At 48.3% G+C, this 26,370-nt stretch overlaps 1 protein-coding gene across 8 annotated transcripts in view; it reads left to right on the top strand.

Annotated features, from left to right (window-relative positions):
- Positions 1 to 26,370, top strand: part of Znf516 (zinc finger protein 516) — a 91,506-nt gene that overhangs the window by 49,873 nt on the left and 15,263 nt on the right. For 7 of the 8 annotated variants that reach the window (XM_034517853.2, XM_034517854.2, XM_076912353.1 and 4 more), the window contains exon 3: positions 24,585 to 26,039. In XM_034517853.2, the coding sequence (XP_034373744.1) occupies positions 24,585 to 26,039 (1,455 nt within the window). The remainder of the gene's footprint in view (positions 1 to 24,584; positions 26,040 to 26,370) is intronic. The other variant, XM_076912357.1, reaches the window with a different exon arrangement.

The following is a 26,370-nucleotide window of genomic DNA, read 5'->3' as shown; positions in this document are numbered from 1 at the left end:
GCTGTCTGCCACCTTATTTACAGTGTCATGCAGATACATGTGTCAGGAATAAAGGCTTCCTGGTCCAGCTCATGTTCAGAAGAAACCACTATGACCAAGACAGCCCCTGCAGTGGAATATTAACAGTTAGCAGTGGGATCTTAGCTGTCCCTGAGGAGACAGGCATGTTACGTGGCTGTATCATATGGCCACTCTCTCTGTCTGGAAGGGTCTGCTGAGGCTTTGGGACCAGCTGTTTTTGAAAAGAAACCTTAGTGTGCTAGGATCTGCTCTTTGCTTAAAATATGCAGAGATTTAGAAAATGCCCACCTCTCTTGCTATCAAGATTACTAGTTTTTAAACAAGGCATTTTATACTCCCATAAGACATTGATGGAACGCCTGGGTACAACTGTTGGGTCATGTTTGCAGAAATCAATCATGCAGAGAATTGGACTTTTAAGGAGAGCCAGCCTGACATAGCTGCAGTTGAAATCGGCATTCAGATGTCTGTGTTAATTCCATTAAATACCATTTCACTGTAATCTTACCTGAATAGAACTTAGGACATCCAGGAGTTGATGTGGATGCTGTTTTCTGGATCTGCCTGTAGGGGGCTGTCTTGGTCATAGTGGTTTCTTCTGAACATGAGCTGGACCAGGAAGCCTTTATTCCTGACACATGTATCTGCATGACATTGTGAATAAGGTGGCAGACAACTACTGAACTGTGGTTCTTCAAAAGTGACTTGGCAAAGGTAGAAACTGAAGATTACAAAAGTTTATATTTTTAATTAAGAGAGGTTCAGGGTATATATAAGTGTATACAACTCCAACAAGCACAGGTGGGGGCTCAGAAAACCATCACCTTGGATGTATTCTGTTCAGACTGCGTTTAGTGACTGACTAGCAGTACTTGAATGAGTGGCAAGAGAGTTTACAGGGTCATCTCCTTGGGTGTATTTTGAGTTTGACCACCCTGACCTGCAGTCCCTGAGCTGAGAAGCTAGGCCTGGGTGGACCAGTGCAGGTCTCACAGGTCTCAGCATGCTTGTCCTGTGAAGTGGCTGGGAGCTGTTCTGCTATTTATGTATGGCTGCATTAAAGAACTGATTTGGTTACTCCTGTTACAGTGGCCCTGCCTGCAGCACCCATCTCCGTATATTTATCGGATTGTTACGGGTTTGGCTGTGTGCTGAGTGTGGACCTTAGGTAGAAATAGACAGGAAAACTCTCCTATTACATTCTTATTTGAAATTAAAATGCAGCCATCTTCTCCCCAGCTCCTATGTACTGTCTTCTTCTGCCAATTTAGGCACAAATTCAGACTACGGAAGCTTAAGCCACCACACCCAGCTCCTTTTGTAGGATCCGAGGACCTGAACTGAGGCCCCCAGGCTTGTGACTGTCACCCACTGAACTATCTTCCATTCTGAAGCCCTGTTCTTTAAGGAAAACCTGATGCTGTTATGGGTGGTATCCTGAGAATGCCTAATGGTGGGAACTCAGAGTGATTGGTTCAGACGTCACATAGATTTATCTCTTGGCTGAGGCCCTGTGCTTCAGGAACATTTGTAAGGCTTGAGTGTGCACTTTATCCCTTGGTGTCATGTGTTTAGGGAAGCCTCTATGTCTCCATCAGAACCCTGGACTAGCCTTCCTGAACGCAGCTTAGGGCACAGGGCAAGGCTTTCCCTGACTTGCCTCTGTTCCTCCTCCAGAGAGTGCCTATCTTCCTGGGCGTGGCTCAGGCCATGCTCCTCAGCTTTTGCAGGAATTGGTCATGTGTGCACACATTAGAATTCTGAGTTATATATTAGATTTGGATTTTGAATGTGGAACATTAAATCTTACTTGGTGAATGTTTTGTTATGTGTTTGTCTTTGCTCCAAGTTCGTAAGCTTTTAATTGTAGGCTTAGTTTTGGGGTGGGAGCATTTCTAAAATAATTTCTTACGTGCTGGATCTAATTTGAGGCTAGTTTTGCATGAGAGTTTGTAGATGCACCCTTTGCTTATACAACTTGCATATGTCTCTGCCTATTGAAAGGACTGACAGGCTAGTAGTGGCACACGCCTTTGAGACCCAGGATTTGGGAGGCAGACAGGGTGGAGCTCTGTGAGTTTGAGGCTACCCGGGTGTACAGAGTGAGTTCCAGATCAGTGAAAGCTCCACAGTAAAACCCTGTTTACAACAACAACAACAACAACAACAACAACAACAACAACAACAACAAAATGTTTAGAGATCTGTGCAATAGAACTAATTTTAAGACTAGAAAGTAATACTTTTTTTCCTGGACTCTACTCAACCCTATATGTGGTTTATATACACTGTTAGAGGAGGCCCAGGGTCCTGCATTATCTACAGAGGGAAGCCATCGATCTGAAAGAAGTATTTTCACAGATTAGTAAGACATTTGGGCTGGCTGTTAGCTGCCAAATATGTTCATATAAAGACGTGCCAAGTCTGGGTGTTACTCATGTGCTTGCTTTAACTCTAGAATAATTACTTTGAGCAGTTATGAATAAGCTGTATTCCAAATTTAATGTGATTACTGGTTTCACTTAATAACCTAATTGGTTATTGAAATGCAGTGCATGAATGGTAACTCAGGGCTGTCGTCTGCCAGCCTGCCTCCTATAGGAAACTGTGTACATGCAGGCCTCTGACACCAGACACCAGATGAGAAGGGCAGGTACCCTCCGTCACAATGAAACCTAGTTTTCTGTACACAGGACCGACTTGCCCAGTGCTTGAGTGCAGTGTAAATGCCATTGGAACGGTTGATGAAAGGACTGGAAAGTTGGAGACGACCTTTGATAGTGAAGCGATGCCCTGGTTTCCAGTCCTACTTCCACTCAGTGTTTACTCTGGCCTACAAAGGAGTCTAGGGACCGTGAGACGCCCCAGTGGGTAAAGGCCCTTGTCACCAAGCCTGGGAACCTGAGTTGGGTCCCTGTAACCCACATGAGGGAAAGCAAGAAGTGAGTCCTGTGAGCTGTCCTCTGACTTACACATGTGCTGCAGCAACATGTATGTGCACAAATACTGAATCTGCACGGCTTAGAAAGAGTGGGATTAGAGCCTATTAGTGTCTGAGAACTGATAGCCACAGGGTTTATGAAGAAAGGATTTTAGTGGACATCTTTATTTTTTAGATTTATTTACTTATTTTGTGTATATGAATGGTCCATCTGCATGTACACCTGCAAGCCAGAAGAGGGATCCCAGTATGGATGGTTGTGAGTGACCATGTGGTTGCTGGGAATTGAACCCAGGTTCTCTAGAAGAGCAGATACTGAATGCTCTCAACAGCTGAGCCGTCTCTCCAGCCCAAGAATATTTTACAGATCATCTTGACACTGAACTGGGAAATGCTAAGGGCACGGTGGGAGTTTCCTCTTGTTAAGAAATGTCAGTGGGCATTACCGTCTCCGCAATGGTGTAGAATTGCAGGCGAGGCTCCTAATCAAACTGAACACTGGGATCATGGGCCTGTACTGGTGAGAAGAATCAGAAAGTTGACCAATGAGCAGAGTAGGACATTTGACATTCCAGGCATGAGTGAAGTAGTCTGGAGGTACTGGCTAAGACCAGTGGTTTCTATGGCGACAGTCAGTAGCCACTGATAGAGGCTCTCTCTGCTGGTGTGAAGTAAGTTCTGTGCTTCAGGAGTAGATAGGATGGTGCCTCAGTCTGAGCAGCTCCAGCTGACCTCAGACACTCGGGTGCCTTCCTCTTGTACTCCGTTGTCCTGGGTGAGGTGGAAATTGTTTCATTTGAATGTGAAGGTCAAATGTTGGATGCTACTGCTGGTGTTTGGGAAGCTCTGAGCCAGGAGCTCAGCAGGTGGGCCTAGAGAAGTCAGAGGCTGGTTCTGTTGCCCACCACGGCCTTCGCCCGCACAGTGGTGACAGTCATGGTTCAGCAGCAGCATCTTCATCCTGTATGGGTTTCTGCTATCCCCATGCTTCTGCTGGCCCTGTGCACTCGTCCATGCCTGCTACCGTCTTTGAGGCCTTCTACCTGGGTTCTGTCCTGACTGACTTCTCAGCTTTACGTCTTGATGCTCTGTGCCGGGGAAGGTCTCCTGACAAGATTAGGGTCTTCAAGTGCATCTTCCTGACAGGGCTCTGCATTCCTCACCAGGCATACCTGCCTCTGACGACCTAGAAGTGAAGAGAGAGGACAAGGAAGAGTTCTTGCTCACCTGCTGAGGCCATCTCTTTACCCAGGTGGCTTTGTGTGTGTAGGGAGTGATGGGATGCCACTCAAGGCTGGATGCATCTTTAGTACCACAGCCTTTTAGGATTCTGTTCAGCCGTTGCTTAGTTTTATGAGTTGTTCACCAGTGTGCCGTCTCTGAGCAGTCCAGATTACATTCGTGTTGTCAAGACGGGAGACTGCAAAGGGTTTTATCTGTAGCCTCCTCAGGTCTTTAGAGTGCATCTGTGTAAGGATGTGTTCATGTGCACTCTGTGTGTAGGTTTGGGTCCTTTGGGAGGCCAGTTTGTCTGCCTTGCTCCTGAACCTGTATTTAATATCTCAGTGTGTCTTAGAAAAGCTTCTGTGTGGGTAGCACGACCTCTGCCTCACTTCTGAACTGCTTGAAGGTGTAACAGGAGTGCTGGAGACGATAACTCAGAGAGTAAGAGCCTATTGTACTGGCATGAGGACAGAGTTCCAGGAATGGCCAGGTGGGCTTCGTGACCCCTGTCAGCCAGCCTTTAAGAGGCAGAGGTGCGCTGAACTTGGCAGTATCTCTGTGATACTTTATCCCAGCACTGGGGATGTAGGGGCTGGCAGATCTGGTTGAGTTTGAGGCCAGGACTATGTAAGTGAGTCTGTTTCAAATAAAAAACAATAAAAAAGGACAGAACTCTCTCTGGGTCAAGGTGGTGATCACTGAGCTCTGGGCTCAACAAGAGAGACTGCCTCAGAAAATAAAGTGGAGAGAGATGTCAGCCGTCAGCTCAGGGCTTCCGTACCATGCCAACATGCAGATGCACACATATCTACTACCATAATGTGTGTGTGTGCACATGCAACACACACAAACAGATGCACACATAGACACACACACACACACACACACACACACACACACAGACATACACACAGCAGACACAGATGGCCAGACTTTATCCAGGTGTGCATGGAAACTTGTTTGTTAGGTGACTGTGGAAACTCTCAGGATGACAGCCAACACTACCCATCGCACCTACCATACACCATCATGGATGTGTGTGTTTTCTCATCCTCCTAGGTATCGGAATTTGTTTGGTACTTTACTTCTCTGGAAAGAGAAATGTGGACTATTGTGTTGCTTTTAATTTTCATTTTTCTGATTTTTGTGAACGTTGGTGCATTCCTAGTGTGTACTGTACTAGGGATTGAACTTAGGGTTTCTCACTCTAATGGTAGGGAAGGGGCTCTACCAGTGAGCTCACCCTGACCTTCTGCTTTTTAACTTACTGTTTTGGAGATTTGGATATTTTATTTTGTGTGTTTAAGAGACTACCTTCTAGTTTCTTTTTGTTTGTTTAAAATGTTATTCATGCAGTCTTTTATGTGGGAGTTCTATAGTCAGAGTTATACAGTTTCCTCTTACCATCCTTGAATTTTTGCTTGTGACTCAGAGAGTCATCTTTGTCCAGCTGTGAACATATTTTCACTGGGTCACTCCCATTTTTATTACATTGTCTCCATTCCACACAGTGGTAACCCACATGGAATCTTGCATGCTTTCTGTGAGAATTTCTTAAATTTTGCCATATTGATATCTAGTATACTGAACTTCGTTTTGTTTTGTTTCACAGAGAGACAGAGTTTCTCTGTGTAGCCCTGGTTGTCCTAGAACTTGCACTGTAGACCAGGCTGGCCTCAAACTCATAGTGATCCGCCTGCCTTTGCCTCCCAAGTGCTGGGATTAAAGGCATGTGGCTCTGCCTGTCTGCTTGGCCTTTCCTGCTGTTGCCCGCCCTTTTTTTCAGTTGCCACACCCTGCATCATGTTTCTGTTGTAGATGCTTTATAGGTAGTGCTTGCCAGCCATGAGCATGTCTGGGGCTGAGAGGGTTAGGCAGATTTTCTCAAGGTTATGCCAGTCATGAGTGTGGGAACCGAGACGTAACAGTGGCTATGGGCAGTGCTTACTAAGGTCTTTCCATGTTGGAGACGGGGTGGAGGAACAGAATGTGGGGCAGCCAAGGTAGGAAACTGGGCTCCTAAAGTTGCACCCATCTCTTTCCTGCTCCCAGCCCCCAGGCTGAAACACAGCTTCTTTGTGCTCTCAGAAAATACTTCCCAGAATATTTCACCTCAGTGATGCTGGTCACTTTTTAGCCTAGAAGTACTCCTGTCTGAAGCCTAGACAGCACTTCTCTTTCCCTCAGCTGCACTGCGACATATTTCCTCTTATGTACAGTGTTAGTGAGCTCACATCAGCGTCTGCATGCGTACAGCCTGGGCGATGAATACATGCAGAACCTTGCTGGAAATCATTTGTCCAGATAGCGTGTTTGCCTTCAAAAGTTGAGGTTGCCAGATTAAGTAAATAAAAATACAGCATGAGTAATTAAATATGGAGTTTGAATGAATGTAACTACTTTGGTAAAGCAGACATGTATCCCATGTGTATTTGGGTGTACTCCTGAGGGGGCTCACTCTCCTAGAAGGAAGTGGGCCAGGTTCTCCAGGCAGTGAGTGCAGTGGCCCCTTCCACATGCTCCCACAAGTGTCACATGTCCCAGAAAGTGTGTCCTCCATTTGTCTTCTCCTGGGACTCTCTGGAGGTGTTGAGGTGTTGGTGGTGACAGGGTTTTCGGCTGCCATCGTTGTGTGGCAATATGCATACACTGGTCACACGAGTCCGGTCTCCATTTAGGCCTCGTTGGGTACCACAGCTGCTCAGTAGGTTTTTCTGCTAAGAATACACTTTTGGTTTTGAACAGTATATGTTCAGTACATGAAGCCTGGAGTAAGGCCTGCTCAGGAAGACCTGAGGGGGCGTCACCTTCCCTGTCTGGTGCTGTGGAAGTTAGCCAGTCTTCAGAGTGGGAACTGCTCCCTCTGCCCATAACTGTCTGATCATCTTGTGTATGTAGGATTTTCACGAGTATCTCCCATTTGCTTGTAGTACCAGCACCCTCTTACCATGTTGAAAGAACTCTCACAGCAGTGTGTGTGCATGTAGTCTGAGTGCGTGATTTGTTCACGAGTTCCCCCTGGTGGGTCTCTCCGTGTGTTTGGTGATCTACTGACTACAACCCGATAGGTCAGTTTTCTGAAACGTAGGTGAACACCAAGACAGCTGTGAGAGGCACTGGTGAAGGTGGTGGACCAGAAACAAGGCAAAGCAAACCAAATGATGCCATTGTGGTTTTGCTGCTGGAGATTTTAGACATCTGCATTTTATCCTCCATGTTACACCAGATCCATTTAACATTTGGAGAAAACGTTTCCTCAGCTGTACCAGTTTAGGCCTGTTCTATATTTCCATGTCTCACAACTTGTTTATATGTGCATTTTAAACAATGTGCATGTATAGTGTTGTATATGTGAGTGTACGGTGGTGTGTGCATGTGTGTGGGTGTGCACATGTGTGTGCCTGGCTGTGCTTGTGCCCATGTGACATGGTGGTGTACATGTGTGCGCATGGCTGTGCCTGTGCCCGTGTACCATGGTGGTGTAGAGCTCTTAGTTCAGTGCTTGGTGGATTCCCCTGTTTGCTCTCCATGTTTGTTTGTTTGTTTTTTCTTTTTTGAGAGTTTTATATATGAGTACTTTTATATCCTTTCCCTTCCTTTCTCCTTCCAGCTCCTGCTATGGCTCCATGTTCTTTCACTAATGCCCTCTTTAATTGATTTTACAGGAATCCATAGTTGAGAAACTTTGGCTATTTTAGAGAGACTTTGGATAATTTAGAGAGGTTTTGAACTTTCAACTTTTGGGTGTATTTTAAAGAGTATGAGCTTTTAAAGTGAATTTTTAAAAACTGATTTTTAAAGTTAATTATGTTCTATACTGCGATAGTGTTATTAATATGAGATCTTGGGGACAAACAAGAAAGAAAAGTTTATGGTTTAATAGTGTGTGTTTGGGTGTTGAGTTGACAAGGGGACAATTATGTTGGTGAGTTTTATATCAACTTGACACAAGCCAGAGTCACTTGGGAACAATTCTTAACTGAGAAAACGCCTCAGTAAGATTACCTATAGGGAAGTCTGTGGGGCGTTTTCTTGATTAATGATTGGGACCACTGGGGCAGTGCCACCCCTGAATCAGTGGTTTTGATGACATAAGAAAGCAGGCTGAGCATGCAATGAAGAACAAGCCAGCAAATAGCATCCTCAACTCTGTGTGTCGTGGGTACACAGCTCACCTACCAGACAGGATCTCCTGGGACACAGGAAGTGCAGCTGTAGCTCATTCAGGCACTGGAAATGTGCATTTTCAGGGTGACACTGGCTGTGACTTACAGTGAGACATGGCATGAAAGTACACCCTTGTCTGGGAGATGAAGGGTGGAGCTGGAGGGGTGGAACCCTGTCGCCTGCACTGCAGGCCCTCCTTGCTCTGTCCAGTGTTGGGAGGACTAACATCTTTGTATTTTGAAGTTGGTGTTCCCGATCTCTGGGTTACATATGTTAAAAGGGGAAACATCATGATTACACCTGAATTGAAATTATTGCTAAAGGACTTTTGTTTTTACTTTAATTATTTTTTGAATTTGTGGCTGGTCTAGCAAGTGCCCTTTTTCTTCTTACTTCAAGTCTCAGGCCAGCCTGTTTGAGTGTGTTGTCAGGTGCACGAGGTGGGGGGGGGGCAGTATGTTATGTTCCTGGGAATGAAAGCCAGTGAAGGGTGGGGTTAGGGGATCAAGAAGAAAGAGAAAACTAAAAGCACCATTTGGATGACATTTTTAATGTCCAAAAGCTGTAAAAGTTTCCAGTTGACTCTGACTTGTGGACTGAGAAAACTTGCCAGATGTGTAAGTATGAATTTTTAGTTTTGTAGGCGGGTGGTCTTGTTGTTTGGATATTTAAACATTGTTTCCTATCGGGGTTGAGGTGATACACATGCTCCTTAGTTTAGGCTGGGTGTCAGTGGAGCAAGAGCCGCAGGGCCCCAGAGGCAGTGGCTGGCACAGGCGTGCCAGGGGTCCTGGATAGTGGGACTCTAGCACACTGTTTGCCGGCACCCTAAGCTTGAGGTCACAAAGGGGAAGGAGAAAAAGTCCTTTAAGCTTTATTTCTTCTCAGCTCTAAGTGGCCAAGACTGGTCAGCTGTGCGTGTGGACAGGTCTTTGTGGAAGAGTTCTTCATATGTTATGTTAAAGGAAAAGAAAATAATCTTGGCTTGTCCCACTTACCTGTTCACGAGGCACATGAGGAAGCTGAACCCGTGTCTTCTTTACCTTCCTTGGTAAAGACAAGCTGGGCTCTTAGACTGGGGTAAGTCAGACGGGCTGTCTTCCACAGCTGAACATTCCTGTGTCTCTGAGGCTCCATCCTCCACACTTTCTTGGGTTCATACACTGTTGACAGGGTTGGGCGGAGCACAGAGCCTGCCATTTCAGACCACAACTGTGCTCTCCTGCCCTTCCCTCTCCAGGACAGGGAGAGCCTGTTTGTTGAAGTGGAGCCGAGGGACTGGAACCCTTGGTGGTTACTGCAGCCAGGCCTTCCCAGTTCAAAGCAGTGCCTTGTCGCCACCTGCCACGGCTCATTTCAGTGCTGGGACTTGTGTGCTCTGTGGGACGCTGTGTGTTTCTCAGTGTCCCAGGCCTCCTGGTCTCATATTCTGTTTATGGAAGGCTTGCAGGTTGTGTCTGCCACGCCTGAGATGGGCTAAGTCTTTCTGCATCCATTTTCCCTCTTTAGTCTGGTTATTAGCAACAGCCATAGTTATAATGGAGATCAAAGCCGCGCTGTCCAGTTGACGGGAGAGGGAGCCATGGGGAAGCAGTGGCCGAGACTTACCTGGAATTCACCCTGAAGAAGACAGTAAGAGAAGGGTAAATCGTTCCTATTGATGATTGATCGATTGGTTGGTTATGTAGTGTTCTATCAATCCTTGAGCCTTCCCTGAGTCCTGCTTAAGCCTTGGCTTGGGTACCGTGAAGTCCAGGTGCCTGGGCATCCTCACTTAGACATTCAGATGAGGTGAGATGTTGTCTTCTGGAACTTTCTTTTCTCTCTTGAGACCCACAGGAAAATCACAGTTGTGATTTCCTGACCAACACTGGGCCTTGGGTGCTCTGGTCCCATGGCAGTTAGCTCAGCTACCAACCTAGTCAAGAACCACACCTTCAGTGGAAGGGAAGTTGAAATAACTGAACCAGGATTAACCCTTTGATTATAAGCCTACCCATCACACATCCCCATACAGTAGTAGGTGCATCTGACCCTGTGGTCAGTGGCAGCAGTCTGCTCAGATCGGTCCTGGAGGCTCATGTGGAGTTGTGGAGGTGCAGAGGCCGGCATGACACAGCATGGGTGCTTTGAAACTGGGAGGTGGCCTCCATCTAGTGAGGACTCAAGTTTGGTTTTCAGTGATAAAGCTTCAGTTACTGACTTAAATGCCTGCTGTCCAGGGGCTGTTGTTGAGGTGTGGTTTCACTCTCCAGGAGCCTTCCTTCCCTTTCATAAGGTTCAGGACTCACTTCCCTGGGGAACAGCCCCAGCTTCCATTCAGAGTAGTACACAGTCGGTGTAGGGGCTGGCGTTAGGAAGAACTCACTGTCGGCACAGACTCTCCAGCTGAGAAATGGTCACAGGAGCCTATTGGCTGGTTGGTAGGTGAGCTATTTGGAAGTGGGACCAGATTTGAAGTTTTACTGTCACTTCAAATTTAGCTTCTTAGGTTATTGAAATTTCAATTGGCAAATTAAAAGTACCAGTGGTGGCATTTCTTGGATTTCTTTTGTGGGTGTGCATGGTGTGTATACTTGTCTGTGTAGTTGTGTACATGTATGTTGTACATGCATGTGTGTATGTGTGTCTGTGTGTGTGTCCGTGTCTACGTGTGTCTCTGTGTGTGTGTGTCTGTGTGTGCCTGTGTGTGTCTGTGTGTGTGTGTGTCTGTGTGTGCCTGTGTGTGTATGTGTGTTTGTGTGTCTGTGCTTACTCATGAAGACCAGAGGTTGATATCAGGAGTCCTTCCTTGCTCATGCTCCAGCCCCTCGGTTTGAAATGGTCTCAGTGGACCTGAAGCTCGTTTGATTCAGCCGGGCTGGATGACCTGTCTCTTGTCTTCTGCCTTCTTTCCCTCACAGCACTAACTTACATGGGTGCCAGAGACCTAAACTCAGGTTCTCACTCAGGCATTTAATTAACCTAGACATTGCTTTTGATGGTAAGGTTAAAATGTGGAATTTTATTAGCTTTGAAAATACATTTAATTTTGATAATGAAATTCTATGTAATTGTATTTGATAGTGAAAATTGATCATCAGACATCTAGTCTAGTATTTCTGATCTATTTAAAAAAAACTAGTTTCTATGACCAAAGCATATCTGAGAAGGAGAAGTGGCGTGGAGAGCCACACGGATGGTCATTCTGACCTTGGTGTCCCGAGGCCGTTTTCTGTTGGTGGTGTTCTATTCAGATGTAAGAACATATGGATGTGTGAAGGATGGATGGATGGATGGATGGATGGATGGATGGATGGACAGATGGATATTTGACTATGTATGTATCTATGTATGTAATGTAAGTGTATCACACATGTGCATGCACGTGCATGGGCACACACACACACACACACACACACACACACACACACACGCACACTCAGTTTCTGATCTCTCCCGTGGATTCAAACCGACTGTTGGTTGAAAGCATTTGGGAAAGTGATACTCATTTGTATGGAGTCGTCCTTCCCTGAGCAGTGACACATGGCTCCTGTCTCAGAGCCTTTCTGGCCCATCAACAGTGACCAGCCTTCTAGAGAATCTATAACACACTGAGTGATTGTGCAGCTTCCATGCAAATACTTAGCTTTTTGACAAAAGGGTCTTGGGCATCTGTGGACTTGTGCATCTGTGGGGTGGGGACTGGAGTCCCCTTCCCCCACAATGACTTCCCCCGAGTCATTTGTGGTGTGATCCTCTAATTTTAAATTGGGATAGGGTCTTCATGCTTCTTTTGTCTTCCTGGATGCCTTATAGATCTGGATTGCTTAACCTTTTAGTGTCAGTGTTGGGTTCATAGATAGGGTAGGTACTCAGCCTGCTGGTCAGTGTGTTGATTCCCAGCCTCTGTGGCCTCTGGGGTCTCCTGACACTGGCTGCTGGATCAGCACTGTGTGAGCCCAGCATTCTGCAGTAATCATTTCTTCAGCTCCAGGGCAGCCGTGATCAGTGGTTAGGGTGATCTCTGGAGCAGGCCGTTCTTTACCTTCTTGGGAGGGTCACGATGGGTGGGCTGGGATCGAGTAGAATGAGTAAAACAGACTGTTCCCTGGAAACTTACAGTATAGGCTGGGACTTCTAATTGGTCATTGATCTTTGGGAAACCATCACTGAGATCAGTGTGCACACAAAGCAGAGTTAAAGACTGGGATGTCTCCAGTGCTCACCGCTTTCCTGAGCTGTTGTGAGGCATTCTAGGAACCAAACTTCAATGTTTTTGACTTGTGAAATTTAGACAGTCAAAAGTGGGCTTCCAATTTGAATAAAGATCTGTAAGGGAAGAACCAGCTGTCTTTATTAAAACAGAAGACAGGAAGGAAGGAAACTACACCTGAACGAAGAACCCTGCAATCACTACCTGTGTGTGGTGCTGGGCTCCTGTGCTGCAACCCAGAAGCCAGGTGACTTGGGAAAACCTGACTAAGTTAAAAGCATGGCATATGACAGTTTCTCTAAGCAGTGACATGGAGCTCCAGAGATCAGAGATTAGTATTTGATGAGAACAGAATCTACATTTGGGAGACACAGGGCAGGCCGGCACCTCTGAGAACAGTTGCTCCTGTATGTATACAGTGTCCTGCTTCTCTGTACAGAAGCTTCCTAACCAGGAAAGCTGCTCAGCCTGTCTGGCTTCTGAGGCCTGGTCCTTCTGCTTACAGCCCTGTAAGCAATGTTAGACAAGGGCTAGTTCATGTCTCAGGAACTCACCAGATCTGAGGAGAACCAAAGAAGCATGGGTAGGGTGGAGTACTGATTTATTTTGTTTGTAAAGGTGTTTTAACCTAGGGTGGGGGCAGGCTTAGGTAGCAAGTGCTCAGAATTCTGCATGGCTCCCAGAACAACTCAGGGCCGCTATAGCTAGTGAGAGTACACAGACAGTACCAAAGAATAAGTCCACCCAACACTGAGCAAGTTCTGTGGACCAGAACTTGGTGAATGGAGCAGACAAACTCTGGGCACATCCTGAATACTGTGACCCTTCCCTCCTCTCTCCTGTGCCCCTAAAGCAGCATTGCTGGGTCTTTGGGTCCCTTCACCCTCTCCCAGAAGCTTGTTTGTCTTGCCTGAGTTTGCTAAAATAATCATCTGCCAGGAGAGGGTGGCCCTCTCCCAGTGCATGCCCTTACAGAGTGGGACTGCTGCTGGATTGTCCCTGATGTTAACCCGATCTGTGGAGACTCCTGCAGCAGCAGCCCCTCTTCCCTTCCCCACAGAGTTTCTTATTCCCCCATGGACTTCCTTATGCTGTCCCCAGTGGCCACTCCTGGTTTGTCAGGACATACAGGTTTCCTAGGGTTAAATTGTGTCCTGGCAGGGTGAGGCGAACCCTGTTGTGCAGTGTTGGGATTTGGGTCCTCACAGCTGCATCAAGAGGCTCCAGGGAATCTGAGTCCCAGGCTGAAGGGGCCAGTTCTGGCTGGCTTTGGCACAGTCTCTACCTTCCTAAGGGATTGTGTTAGATACTGAATTATCAGGAAAGTTAAAGCAAGTTGCTCATCAAACTAGTTTCATTAAAAAAAACATTACTTTTGAAGTTAAATGTGTAGTCTGAAATCTAAGTCTTACACATATGGATATATTATCTCTCTTAAATTAATTTTTTCAGATATTTCAAATATGTTACTAAAGTCCCCTGTGTTTTAATGTTTGGGTAGGAGTACACACAGTCCACTGCAAGAGCTACAAAACTGTTTCAAAAGAAATCAGTGTTTGGCGACCTTAAAACATAAGCACTTGCTGTGTTTTCTGCGGATGAATACCTGCTCAGAAGTAGTCTGTCCCACGGTATTCTAAAATAGCAGGCCACACGTGGCACAACGGCTAGGGAGCATATCATAAATTGGGCACAGGCGCCACCTAGTGGCCATGCTGATGCACTTCCCTGGCCAGGATCCCAAGGAACAGCTGTTGAGAGGCACTGTCTGCCTTTATTTCCAGAACACAGAAGGCTTGTGTTATGAAATGGTCTTTGTCTGTCAGTCAGACACGTGCTGTATTTTAAGCCTCAAGGTTTTGTTACTACATAATCTAGATTTTTTTAAAAGAAAGATCATTAGAATTTTTTTTTAAAAATAAATACAGCATAGAGACTTGAATTTTTTGTGTTGGAGAAGTGTACATTGCTACAGGAAGCTCGTAAGCTGCATTCATGCTGGGCTGTGGGTATGTTGCCCATGTTGGTGAGAAGAAGGTACAGGAGCACCCATCCTTTGAGTTCTTAATCTCCTCTTCCCCTTTCTCCAGAAACATTGTGTGCAGGTGCACAGATCCTGTATTTGTAGTGTGTTTTGTAGTTGGCCCAAAGGAGGCCCCCATGCTCACTCCTTCCTGTGCAGTGTGGTGGGCCAGGCTTGCATGGTGAGCTTTCTGCTCATCCTTATTGACACTCCTCCAGCAGATACTGGAGTGTTCTCTTGCCAGGCTCCCTCCACTTAAGGATTGATATGTGCCTGGAACCAACTTAACATTTATTTATACATGGGGACACTGCTATTTAATCAGGAAATGGGTTGTAACCGTTCTCCAGTTTCTTCTTTGTCTCACATCCTGAGATGCAGTTGGAGCTGGCCATTGGGGTTAGGAGACCCAGGGAGGCATAGAAGACATGGGGTAAGAAAGGAAGAGGACTCAAATTCTGGCCACTTTGGTGTGGGTCCAGTTTAAAGCAGCTGCGTGGGGTTTCCATGAAGAGGACTCAGTGGGTTCTAGGCTGGTAGGGTGTGACCGAATTCTGTGACGGACAGACGGCTTTTTAGTAGCAGAAAGATGGGAGGAGCCTTTGCTAACCTTCACGGAGTCTCCGATTCTGTTGTCGCTCACAAGGTGCTCTTTGAAAACGTTTTCTCATGATTTAAGCTTTAAACTTTTCATGTATGACTTGGTAAATGTGTCTGCTCAGAAACCCCGTGTTTCCGTTCTTTGCACCTCAGACCTGACTCTCAAAGGTGCTGAGACACTTCTGTACTTGCCTGTCAACTTTCACAGGTGATTCATATTAATGGGTTATCATTTGGGGCAGAGTAGGTCCAGACATAACTGAAAAGTGGGGCACGCTCCCCTAACGTTGACCAAAGTTAGAGTCGTCTGAGAGGAGGTAATCTCAGTTGAGAAAATGCCTCTGTAAGTCTGGGCCATAGAAGCCTGTTTGGCATTTTCTAAACTAGTGCTTGATGGGGGAGGACCCAGCTTATTGTGGGTGGGGTCGCCCCTGGACTGGTGTCCTGGGTTCTACAAGAAAGCAGGCTGAGCAAGCCAGAGGGAGCAAGCCGGTAAGCAGCACCCTCCATGGCCTCTGCATCAGCTCCTGCCTCCAGGCTCCTGCCCTGTGTGAGTTCCTAGCAGCGTTCGATGATGCTGAACTGTTAAGTGGAAGTGGGAGCCAAGCCCTTTCCTTCCCAGGCTGCTTTTGGTGAAGGTGTTTCATAACAGCAATAGTGGCCCTAAGTAAGATGTTCTGCACAGGAGAGCTGGGCTTGGCCTTTGGGAGTTCAGGGAGGTTGTGGCTTCCATTCTCAGGGCTGCTGCGGGAGTCCTCCATATGAGTGTATGTGTGTGTGTGTGAGTGTGTATGTGTGTGTATTTACAGCCTCCTCTCCCCCCAATGTATGGATTTCTTAGAGCAGCTCATAGGCTATAAATAGTCCAAGAGCCATAGTCTCCTGACGAAAAGGCCAAGGACTGGGGAGTTGCTCAGCTTTTGAGACCCAGCCATCCCAATGAGGTGCTGGAGTCCCAGACAGGCCCCGAGAGTGGCTGGCCGGTTGTCAGTCTGTGTTGGAATCCTGAAGAAGCAGGTTCTTGCACCAGGAATGGCTCAGGTAAGAGGATGAGAGCGAGGGCAGGCAGAGGAGACTGCAGCCTTCTCTCTTCCACATCCTTTATGTCTAAGCAGCCACCACAAGCTGAGGTCTAGGTTGTGGGTAGATCTTCTGGCCACAGATGATCCAGATTTAGGGGGGTCTCCCACCTCAAATAGTCCAACCTAAAATATCCTTCACAGGTGCACACAGCTGCTTAGTCTTCAGTTAGTCCAGATGTGGTCAAGTTGACAGCAGAGATTAGCCACTACGGTGCACACTGTCTCTCTAGCTTCGGTACACAATAGACAGACCTCCTCTCATGCCCCGTGCAAGCAAACACTCGCTGGCGTTTAGGCCGAAAGGCTTGGTGCTGGAGGAACAGTTGTCCCTGGTGTGGGACGTAGTTCTCTTGAGCTGTAGTGTCCTGGTGGTTGTGTGTTGCTGTCAACACCAGCTCTCCTTTCCTGTCCTTCCTTGTCCCCTGGTCTTCTGGGGGCAATCTGTGTTCTTCATGTTCTGAGAAACTCCTACTCTTAGCTTCAGGGGACAAAGACGAGACCCTGCCCTTACTGCTGCAAGTCTGTGTCTGTGTGTGGAGTTGCTGGCGGCCTAGGTCTGCTCTCATGGGGCCTTTGCACTAGAGTTTTAGTCGTTGCTGCCTCAGTTGTCTCAGATGTGCTTCTTAGTGCTGTGGAGAGCATCTGGCCGTGGATGTAGGTGCTTGGCGGGTTCCTGGTAGCCACTAAGCCAGCCCAAGGCACATTTTTGCCATAACATCCGGTTGGGTGCTGCTTGTTTGAGGACCTAGTGTCAGAACTATGCTATGAGCCCAGCTTCCCTTTTCCTCAGGATGGCAGGGGACCAATCAGGCTGCTTTTGTTCCTTGTTGTCTCAGTGAGCCACAGGGCACGCAGAGGGGACACTAGCCCGCTGTGTGGATGGAGACTGCCTGTTCTGCGAGGATCACTGTCAGACAGCTCCTGTGTTGCAGCTGCTGCCCCAGCATAGCACCATCCCCAACAGAGTGACCTGTCATTCTTCAGACTCGGTGTGGGAGCCTCTGTGTCTGTTTTTGAGGGGATGGCTTAGTCAGTACAGTACCTGTGGTACAAGCCAGAGGGCTTGAGTGTGATCCCCAGAACCTACATGAAAATCTGGGTGTGGTAGTGTGCACCTGCCATCCCAGCTCTGGAGATGTAGAGAGAGGCAGGCATCTGGGGCTTGCTGGCTAGCCCCTCTAGCCTGGCTGGGAGTTCCAGGTCAGTGAGGCCTTGACAGAGCAGGAGGACAGTTGAGGAGCAACACCTGCGATCTCCTTCAGCATGCACATGCATACCCCCAAACATGCATACACATGCATAGAGTCATGCATATGCCTTTTTGCCCCTCCCCCAAATAAAAAGTCAAGCACAGTAAATGGTAGCATGATGTCTGTGGGTCAGAGAAACCCGAGTCTTTCCACAGAAGTTGTCAGGCTAATGCCCCATCTGTGCCTGCTGCATCTTATGAATAGGGATCCCCCCACCCCACGCCACTTTCCTGTCGCCTCTGACCAGATCTTTCTTGGCTCCGTTTGTTTTCCCATCTTGGCTTAGAGCTCCCCAGTCATGGCTGAAGATGAGAATTATCCAGGAGGGTTAACTTTAACATTGTGATTTATTATTATTATTTTGGATGTATATATGTGTGTGTTCCTGTATCTTCATGCATGATCATGTGATGCTTTGAGGGTTCTCATTTGATACCTGTGCTCACAGTTTAGGTGAGGCTGGCTGGCCAGTGAAGCCCAGGCATCCTCCTGTTTTCCAGTTCTACCCTGGGATTACAAAAGTGTCACAAATGTCTGGCTTTCTTATATGCAAGCACTTTACTGACTGGCTGTCTCCCCAACACCCTGTGGGTTTTCTTGTTTGCTTGTTTGTTTGTTTTTAAAGACAAAACAGTCCAACTCCAGGTCACTGGCCCAGAAGGCTGTCTGCGGGGTGGGTTACACTCTGCCTCTGTGCTTAGCAGATGACCTTAGTGTGTTGTGTGTCCAGGAGGACTGGCCTTCAGACAGGGATCATCGGCAGCATGTTCCTTCTGCAGGAGCCTTCTGACAGGGTCTCCCCACAGAGCCTGCAGAGCCCCAGCTGCCGGGGGTGTGTTTGTGTGTTCCTGGCCTGCCGGGGGTGTGTTTGTGTGTTCCTGCTCACGTGCTATCTCGTTGGAGAGTGGGTGCCTGCTGTGGAGCGGCCTTTTGGCCACACCCTCCTGTGTCCTCCACAGAGGAGTGTGCCGTCCATCCTTCCTGGCTGATGGCTGAACTTACTCCTAAAGACACGTTCTGGGATGCCGTTACCCATGTACCAGCTACTTTTCTATTGCTGCCATAAAACACCCTGACCAGTGCAGCTATGGAGAAGGAAACATTTATTTTGGACTTTTAGAGTTTCATCACCAGCACAATTAGGAAGTGTGGCAGTGAGCCCAGGCACGGCGGCAGGGACAGCCGAGAGCCACAGCACAAGCAGGGACGGGGACACAAGCAGGGACAGGGGACACAAGCAGGGACAAGGGACACATTGGAAGTGGTGAGACCTTTTGAAATTTTAAAACCTGCTCCTAGGGACACTCCTCCAACATGGACATATCTCTTCCAAGGCCACACCTCCTAATCCTCCCCAAATGGTTCTACTAGCTAGAGACCAATCACAGACGTAGGAGCCTATGGGACCTTGGGGGTGGCCTTGCAAGTGTCATGGCTGTCGGGGAACTGATCCTTGAGGTGAAGGATGAAACTTGGGTCACTGTTTGAGCAGATGCTGGGTCAGAACTTCCAGAGACTGATGTTGAAGGTTTTTTTTTTTTTCTTTGTCTCCAACATTTAGTTAAGTACAGTAAAACTTTGGGCAGAGTGTCCGACAACAGTAGAGCGTGTGGGGAGAGTTACAGAGGGACTCCTTTGCAAAGGAGCAGAGCACCTGCCACCTTTATAAGAAGAATGAATTTTATTGGCTGACTGCAGTGCTCAGGGCGAAGGCCTAAGGAGGATTTGTAATAAGCATAAAGAGAGTCTCCTGGTGGACACTGCGGAGTACACGGGCTCTCTCGCAAGGATGGGTTCTAGTCACTGAGAGACAGCCTGGGTTAAGGCTCAGGAATCCCGGGGGATTCAGGAAGGCGGCTCCCTAGAACAGCAAAAGGTCACCAGGCTGTCAGAAAACATCCACTCCAGCCACCAAGGTGACCAGGCGCCAGCGCTTGTCTCCCCCTGAAGAAAGAAGCCGATGTGTTTAACAGACCTGGTTTTCTAATGCTGTCTCAAAGCTGTGCCTCTTTCAGGGGCTCCCATGACAACCTCCATTGTCTAAAGTCCCCAGCTCAGAATCCTCAGTCACCTCTTCAGTGCTAGGATTCTGAAACTACCACCATCTTGGGACATAGTTCTTTGGGGCACAGGAACCAAGTTCTGGAGAGGGATCTGCTGTTTTGGTAGCTTGAGAGACAGCCTTCTCATGTGAGGTCGGACAAGTACTTCCTGATGGGAGAAGGAAGTTTAAAGGTCTATTCTTATCGGAATTTCTAAAGGAGAAACTCAGGTAATTGTAGTGGTTAAGCAGGGCTAGAGCCCTGGGCAGATGGGCGGCATCTGCTCTTGAAACCTGTGGCTGCACCAAGTGTCTAGGTGGGAACACAGGAGGGGCTGGGAGAGTTAAAACAGAGAAGAACAAACCAGACCAAACCAAACTAAAACACCAACCATCCAAAATCAAAAAAGTCCCACCCAAAACAACAACAGAAAACCAAAAGGCTAGCCTGGTCTACAGAGCTAGTTTTGGGACATCCAGGGCCTCATAGAGAAAACGAATTTTGAAAAACAGAAACCCCCCAAGCCCCCAGAGAAGGTAAAAGGAACTGACCTGCCAGGGGACAGCTTACTTCTCTACACGCCTTCCTCTTTACTCTGTTATAGATAACTTTTAACAAACATTTTCAGAGAATAAAAGGACCTGGCCCTCAGTGACCTTCAGAACCAAGGGCAGGGGCTGCATCCATTAGCCCCAGACAGTGTGGAGGCCTGGCAGGAGGGCAAAGTGTCTGTCGGTCTTCATCAGACCACAGTGATTTCAGGAAAAAGGCTGAGTGGTGTATCTGTGAGTGTCTAAGCTGAGCCTTGTTCTTGAAGTGAGAAAACCCTGCAGACACTCAGGACAGGAGACATTGTGAAAATGACCCCATCCTGACTGTGGGCGGGGCCGCCCAGTCCACTACACTGAGTGACAGATTGGATTTTTGTTTTTTAGTTCCCCCTTGTGGTTTTTGTCAACATTATTTTTAGTCATTTACCATACAGTTTTCATCTTCACATTGTTCCCAGAACTAGATACATCCATCCTATGAAGACCTTTATGGAGTTCATGTTGGTTTTATGCATTTTTGCAAAGTTGACAAAGCTTTTTTTAATGCAGAACTCACTCTGAACAACACAGGGGGTGCATGAATGATCCTGCATGGTCCTTGGTGAAGGAAGAGACGACTGCCTGTTGTATCTGGAGAGATAGTTTCTGATGCAGTGGTGACCATCGTGGGAGTCACACAGTGCACTTCTGGATTTCTTAATGAACATGGTCACATGTTTATAACATGCCTCAGTGTACCTTGATGCTTATTAGTATACATATATACATATATTTTTATGACTTGGATGTTGTAAAAAGAGGTCTTTGACATGTTCGCTCATGTTTTTATATGTTGCATACAACCTCTGCACATGCTATGGAATTCACATGTGGAGGCCAGAGGACAACCTTGTGGAGTCGGGGTTCCCCTTCCCAGCGTTTCTGGGGATTGAACTCAGAGCACCCTGCTCTACTTGGAGCCCCTTGGCCCAACACTGAGCCATCTCATTGGCCCTCAGAAGTTTGTAATTTTAACCCAGAATGAGAAGTTTTAAGATTCTGATGTTTCAGAATTTTAAACTATGGAGTTTTATATGGTAGAGATTCTGATTTGTGGGTTTCACTATTTGAGGTCATGATGTTTTAGATTGTGTCCTCCAGGACTGTGGCTCAAATGCCTTCTGTTTGATCTGAACCTCAGGGCAGGTGTCCAGTGCTGTCCTCGGAGTCTAGGGTCACTCACATGGCACACACTGTAGCCTTCCCTCTCTCCTCTTGGTATTGCTGTTTGTTCCTTCCGTAGTTATACCCTGCCAGTTTTCAGGCTTGTGTCCTCTGTGTGCTGCTAGTGAAGGATTCGGCCTTTGTTCCTTGCTGTGGTCATGGATGGGTGAGGAGGTGGGGCCCTGCGTGTATGGGCGCTGTAGGGGTGGGTGAGGCGCTGTAGGGGTGGGTGAGGCACTGTAGGGGTGGGTGAGGCGCTGTAGGGGTGGGTGAGGCGCTGTAGGGGTGGGTGAGGCGCTGTAGGGGTGGGTGAGGCGCTGTAGGGGTGGGTGAGGCGCTGTAGGGGTGGGTGAGGCACTGTAGGGGTGGGTGAGGCGCTGTAGGGGTGGGTGAGGAGGTGGGGCCCTGTATGTATGGTGTGGCATTTTGTCATTCTCTCCTCTTTTGTGTAGTTTCAGAAACGTGTATCTTAGCTGACCTTATTGAGTCAGCCATATTATCCTGGACCCCAAGACTGGAGCACTTGCTTGTCCAGCAGGCCTCTTCTTATCTCCTGAATGTTCAGCTTAGAAGCCTCCCATGAGGGAAGTCATAACATACATAGGCTTTTATAGTTCACTGCCAAACCCAGGGTATAGTTCTTAAAAACTACCTCAGGAAGAACACCAGGAATGTGCATGGCATGGTTTGCTCTCTCAACAAAATCAGTTGCTGATTGTGTTTTTATCCATGTTGATGTGTCTGTTAGCCACTAGCCCCTGGCCCCAAGCAATTCAAGCCCTTGGCTGTTCAGAGAATTTGGCAAGACAAGTTCACATATGCGTCAAGGACTCAGTACACAAATGTACTGAGTAATCCACTTAGGGGCCTCTGTGTGTTCTGTTGTCATGGAGAATACTCAAGAGACACAGATGTAACCCCAACCTGGTGACACTGAGGTGAGTAGGGTGGCCATGCTCTGCCCGCTTGAGAATCCATGGTTTTCAGACCCTGCGTGTCTCATGCATCCTGAGCTCTAGAGTAGACCCTGCTCTCTGCTCCTGTGTCTGAGCTGAGAATCTGGGGTGTGACACACACACACACACACACACACACACACACACACACACACACACACACACACAGAGAGAGAGAGAGAGAGAGAGAGAGAGAGAGAGAGAGAGAGAGAGAGAGAGAGGTTTCTCCTCTGTCGTCCTGTGGGTGGAAGGAGGTTAGTCACTCAGGACTTGGGGTGTGGAGCCAAACTCCTGAAATTGAACAATAAACTATTCAGAAGTGTTTGGTTACACAAAGAAAATGTCACTCATGGTGGATGCCTCAGATGGGGAAATACTAAATAGTCAGGTTCTTGGTTTTTCCCTGGAAGGAGAGAACTGAAATCAGTACTGGACCATTCTGTTTCCCACTTCTGCTGTGGTAAAATGTCCCATGGAAGCCAACTTAGAGGGGAAAGCTTTTGTGTGGCATGCAGAAGGCTGGTATTCAGTTCAGCCTGTCACAATGTAAGGCTCGTTTCATGGTCCTGGTTCCAAAGTCCCTACTAAGGAGCCATGGTTGTGGGGTTCATGGAGAGCTGTGGTTTCTTCTCTGTCACGAGTGTCAGCTTCCTCCCAGTGCAGTGTCTTTACCATCCCCTCTAAGAAGCCTGGTTCAACCCCTTCATGGTCCTTTCCTTTTTTTCTTGTTTGCTCAAAGTCTAATGGTCTCTGCATTCAGGGTTATGGCCATGGTGTTTGCAGTGTGGGTTCTGAGCCACTCTAGCATGGGCTCAGAACAGGTAGTACCCCTGTCTCTCAGAAGACTTCAGTCAGCTTTTTGGAGCTGACCAGAGTGAGATTGTGGCTGTCCCACCCCCATCTTACCAACGCGTAGCTCTGCTGACCTCCATGTTCTGGTACAGTTGTTAGGAGAGCGCCCGCCCGCTCACCCGCCCCACCCCATCTCTGTGGACAGGAGTGTGTACTCTGCTCCTTCTCGTTGGGACCACTACCTTCTGTGACACCTGCTTTCTTGCCCTGACAAAGAGTCCTTTGAGAGTTTTTATGACAAAGTTACCACGTCGTGTCTCTGAAAACCCAGAGAGAATGTTTTAAAAGAACTGAGTACATACATACCTGCACCCCAGCTGACCCACCTGATGTCGGTGTGCTCTAAGGGTTCCGGCTGAGAGCTGAAGACCACTCTGCTCTCCTTGGGGGTAAAGAGCCTTGTGTTCCCTAGTGAGGACTTTGATATTTGAAGGGCACTTCCTGAAGGTTCAGGCCCAGGTTTGAATAAACCTAGGATACCAGTACACACTTAAAGGAAACGTTGCTGGCCATGTCCTGTTCACCTGCAGTACTGACAACAGAGTCTAGTTCTTACCATGGTGGGGTGGTCAGAAGCCAGCACTTGGCCCTTTCTAGTCAGGGCTGGGTGTGGAGCCCTCAGGCTACCCTTACTGCCAGTGTACTGAACTCCCCAGGAGCAGTGGGAGCCCAAGCTTAGGCCCACACCCAGGATTCGATCACTTGTCTGGTGACCATAGGTGACACTGTAGAGATAGAGTAACAGAGCCTGTGTGCATGCACACAGGCCTTTGAAGGGGACTTAATATCAAGATTTTAGAGTTGAAAATTGGCCTTCACGATGAGGAATCAGGAGGTTAAGCTGGTTACCCTGTAGCTGCAGTGTCTGAAGTTGGTACTGGGGTTCTGGAAACTTTCTCTCCTGCTCTGTGTGCAGAGTACCACGTGGTTACAGTGAGACTCTTTTCCTAACTTCTTCTAAAGTTATTACTGTTACTTGTCTATGTGCATGGAAGTGCACACATGCTGCAGGATGCACATGGAGGTCAGAGGGTGACTTGTAGGAGTCAGTGTCCTCCTTCTAAACCGTGTGGACCTGGGCTTCTCCGTGCTTACTGTGTCTTCAGGCTCGGCAGCAAGTAGCAAGTGTCTACCCAGTGAGCCCTTTCACTAGCCCTCAGTTTCTAATTATAACTGGTCACCTTCTCTTTAATCAACAGTGGTGTGTAGCTACATGTAACAAGATAGTATGATTTCTTTGCCCGTCTTTGAGTCATTTTAGTTGATTGAAAACTGGCAGCCTGTCTGGTAGAGTATTACCACTCTGTGTGTGGTTCATTCCTGACAGATCTGTTGAGAGTAAACCCAACCCAGGACATCCTTCCTGCAGATGCATGCCCTGGAGTGTCCTCTAGCCGCTCCATCCCGCCCCCCATCCCCCAGCCTCACCACCTCCTGAGGAGTGGTTAACATCTCTTTTACATTTTGCATCCTGCAGGGGGCCAGCCACACCTTTGCTGCTCTTCGGGAGAAGAGGCACCCACCGTGCTCTCCAACGGAGACCAGAGTCACAAACTTGGAAATGACATGCCAGAGAGAGACATCAGCGAGCCCAAGGTGGGGATTGCCACGCCATCTGTGTCCATACTTGAAAACAGCAGCAGAGAGACCGCCAAGGGTCCCGAGCAGCATAAATATTCTCTTGACTTAAAGATGCCAGCATTTCACTCCAAGCAGGAGGTGCCCAGCACTACTGACCGGGTAGACTTCCCTTCAAGCATGGAAATAACTAGCCTGCAGCACCCCTTGGACAGCCAGGCTGGACATTCTAAAGACAAGCTGTCCGATTTGCACAAGGAGTACTGTGGGGTAGGAAAGCGGGCGTCCGCCCCTGACCTGGTCCCACTGGACTTGAGCATGAAGTCGAGCCGGCGTGAGCCCAGCAGTAAGGAAGCATGCTCCCTGCAGGAGGCCCTCGTCATTCACCCGTGTCCTTACTGTAACCACAAGACCTACTACCCCGAGGTCCTGTGGATGCACAAGCGTATCTGGCACAGGGTCAGCTGCAGCTCTGTGGCACCTCCTTGGACTCAGCCCAGTGGCCACAAGAGCATTCGCAGTAACCTGGTTTTCCTCCCTCGCAGTGGGCGCACAGGCCCTCCGCCTGCGCTTGGGGGCAAGGAGTGCCAGCCCCTGCTCGTCTCTCGCTTCACCCGCACCCAAGTTCCAGGTGGGGTACCAGGATCAAAGGGCAGCTCCTCTCCCCTTGGGGTGACCACAAAAGCCGCTAGCATGCCTAAGAATAAGGAGAGCCATTCTGGGAGCCCCTGTGCTCTGTGGGCCTCTGGCCCCGAGGGATACCGACAGACCAGAGCTGGCCATGGCCAGGACCCGCCCAGTGCCGCAGTGCAGGGACCCCTGGCTAAACCCAAACCGGAGGCCAGCTCCAGATTGGCACCTTCCCCAGGCAGTGGGGGCCTCAGCAGAAGTGCCACCCCCACACCTTCAGTTATAACCCGTGTTGGTGCCCAGCCCTCAGCCAATAGCAAACCAGTAGAGAAACTCGGGGTCCCAGCAGTGGGGACTGGCTTTCCCCCTCCGAATAAGCACAGTGCCCCAGACTCTCTGAAAGCCAAATTCAGTCCTCAGCCTCAGGGTCAGCCTCCCTCAAAAGGCGAAGGAGGCTCTCCTCTACCTCCCCGAGAACCCCCTGTGAAGGTGGCCCAGGAGCTGAGAACACTAGCCACCTGTGCAGCGGGGTCCAGAGGGGATGCGGCCTTGCAGGCCCCACCTGGTGCGCCTCCCACCTTACACTCCACCAAGCAGGAGCTGGCAGCTGAGGGGCAGGAGAAACGCCTGGACATCCTCAGTGTCTTTAAGACGTACATTCCAAAGGACTTCACCACACTCTACCAGGGCTGGGGTGTCAGCAACCCCGGGCCTGAGCACAGAGGTAAGAAGGGTGGGCTCCCTCCTCCCTGGCTGCTCTGAAGGCCCTGGTAAGTTTTCCTTCTTGCCTGAGTCTTCAGGGCAGACGCCAGCAAGTTGCTGCCTTTTTTTTTTTTTTTTTTTTTTTTTTTTTTTTTTTTAAAGACTTATTTATTTTATATATGTGAGTACATTGTCACTTTCTTCAGACACACCAGAAGAAGGCATCAGATCCCATTACAGATGGTTGTGAGCCACCATGTGGTTGCTGGGAATTGAACTCAGGACCTCTGGAAGAGCAGTCGGTGCTCTTAGCAGCTAAGCCATCTCTCCAGCCCTGCTGCCTCTTCTTGACC

The sequence above is a fragment of the Arvicanthis niloticus genome, chromosome 14 (genome assembly GCF_011762505.2).
Source record: "Arvicanthis niloticus isolate mArvNil1 chromosome 14, mArvNil1.pat.X, whole genome shotgun sequence".
Lineage (NCBI taxonomy): Eukaryota > Metazoa > Chordata > Mammalia > Rodentia > Muridae > Arvicanthis > Arvicanthis niloticus.
This window is presented reverse-complemented; position numbering and strand designations above follow the sequence as displayed.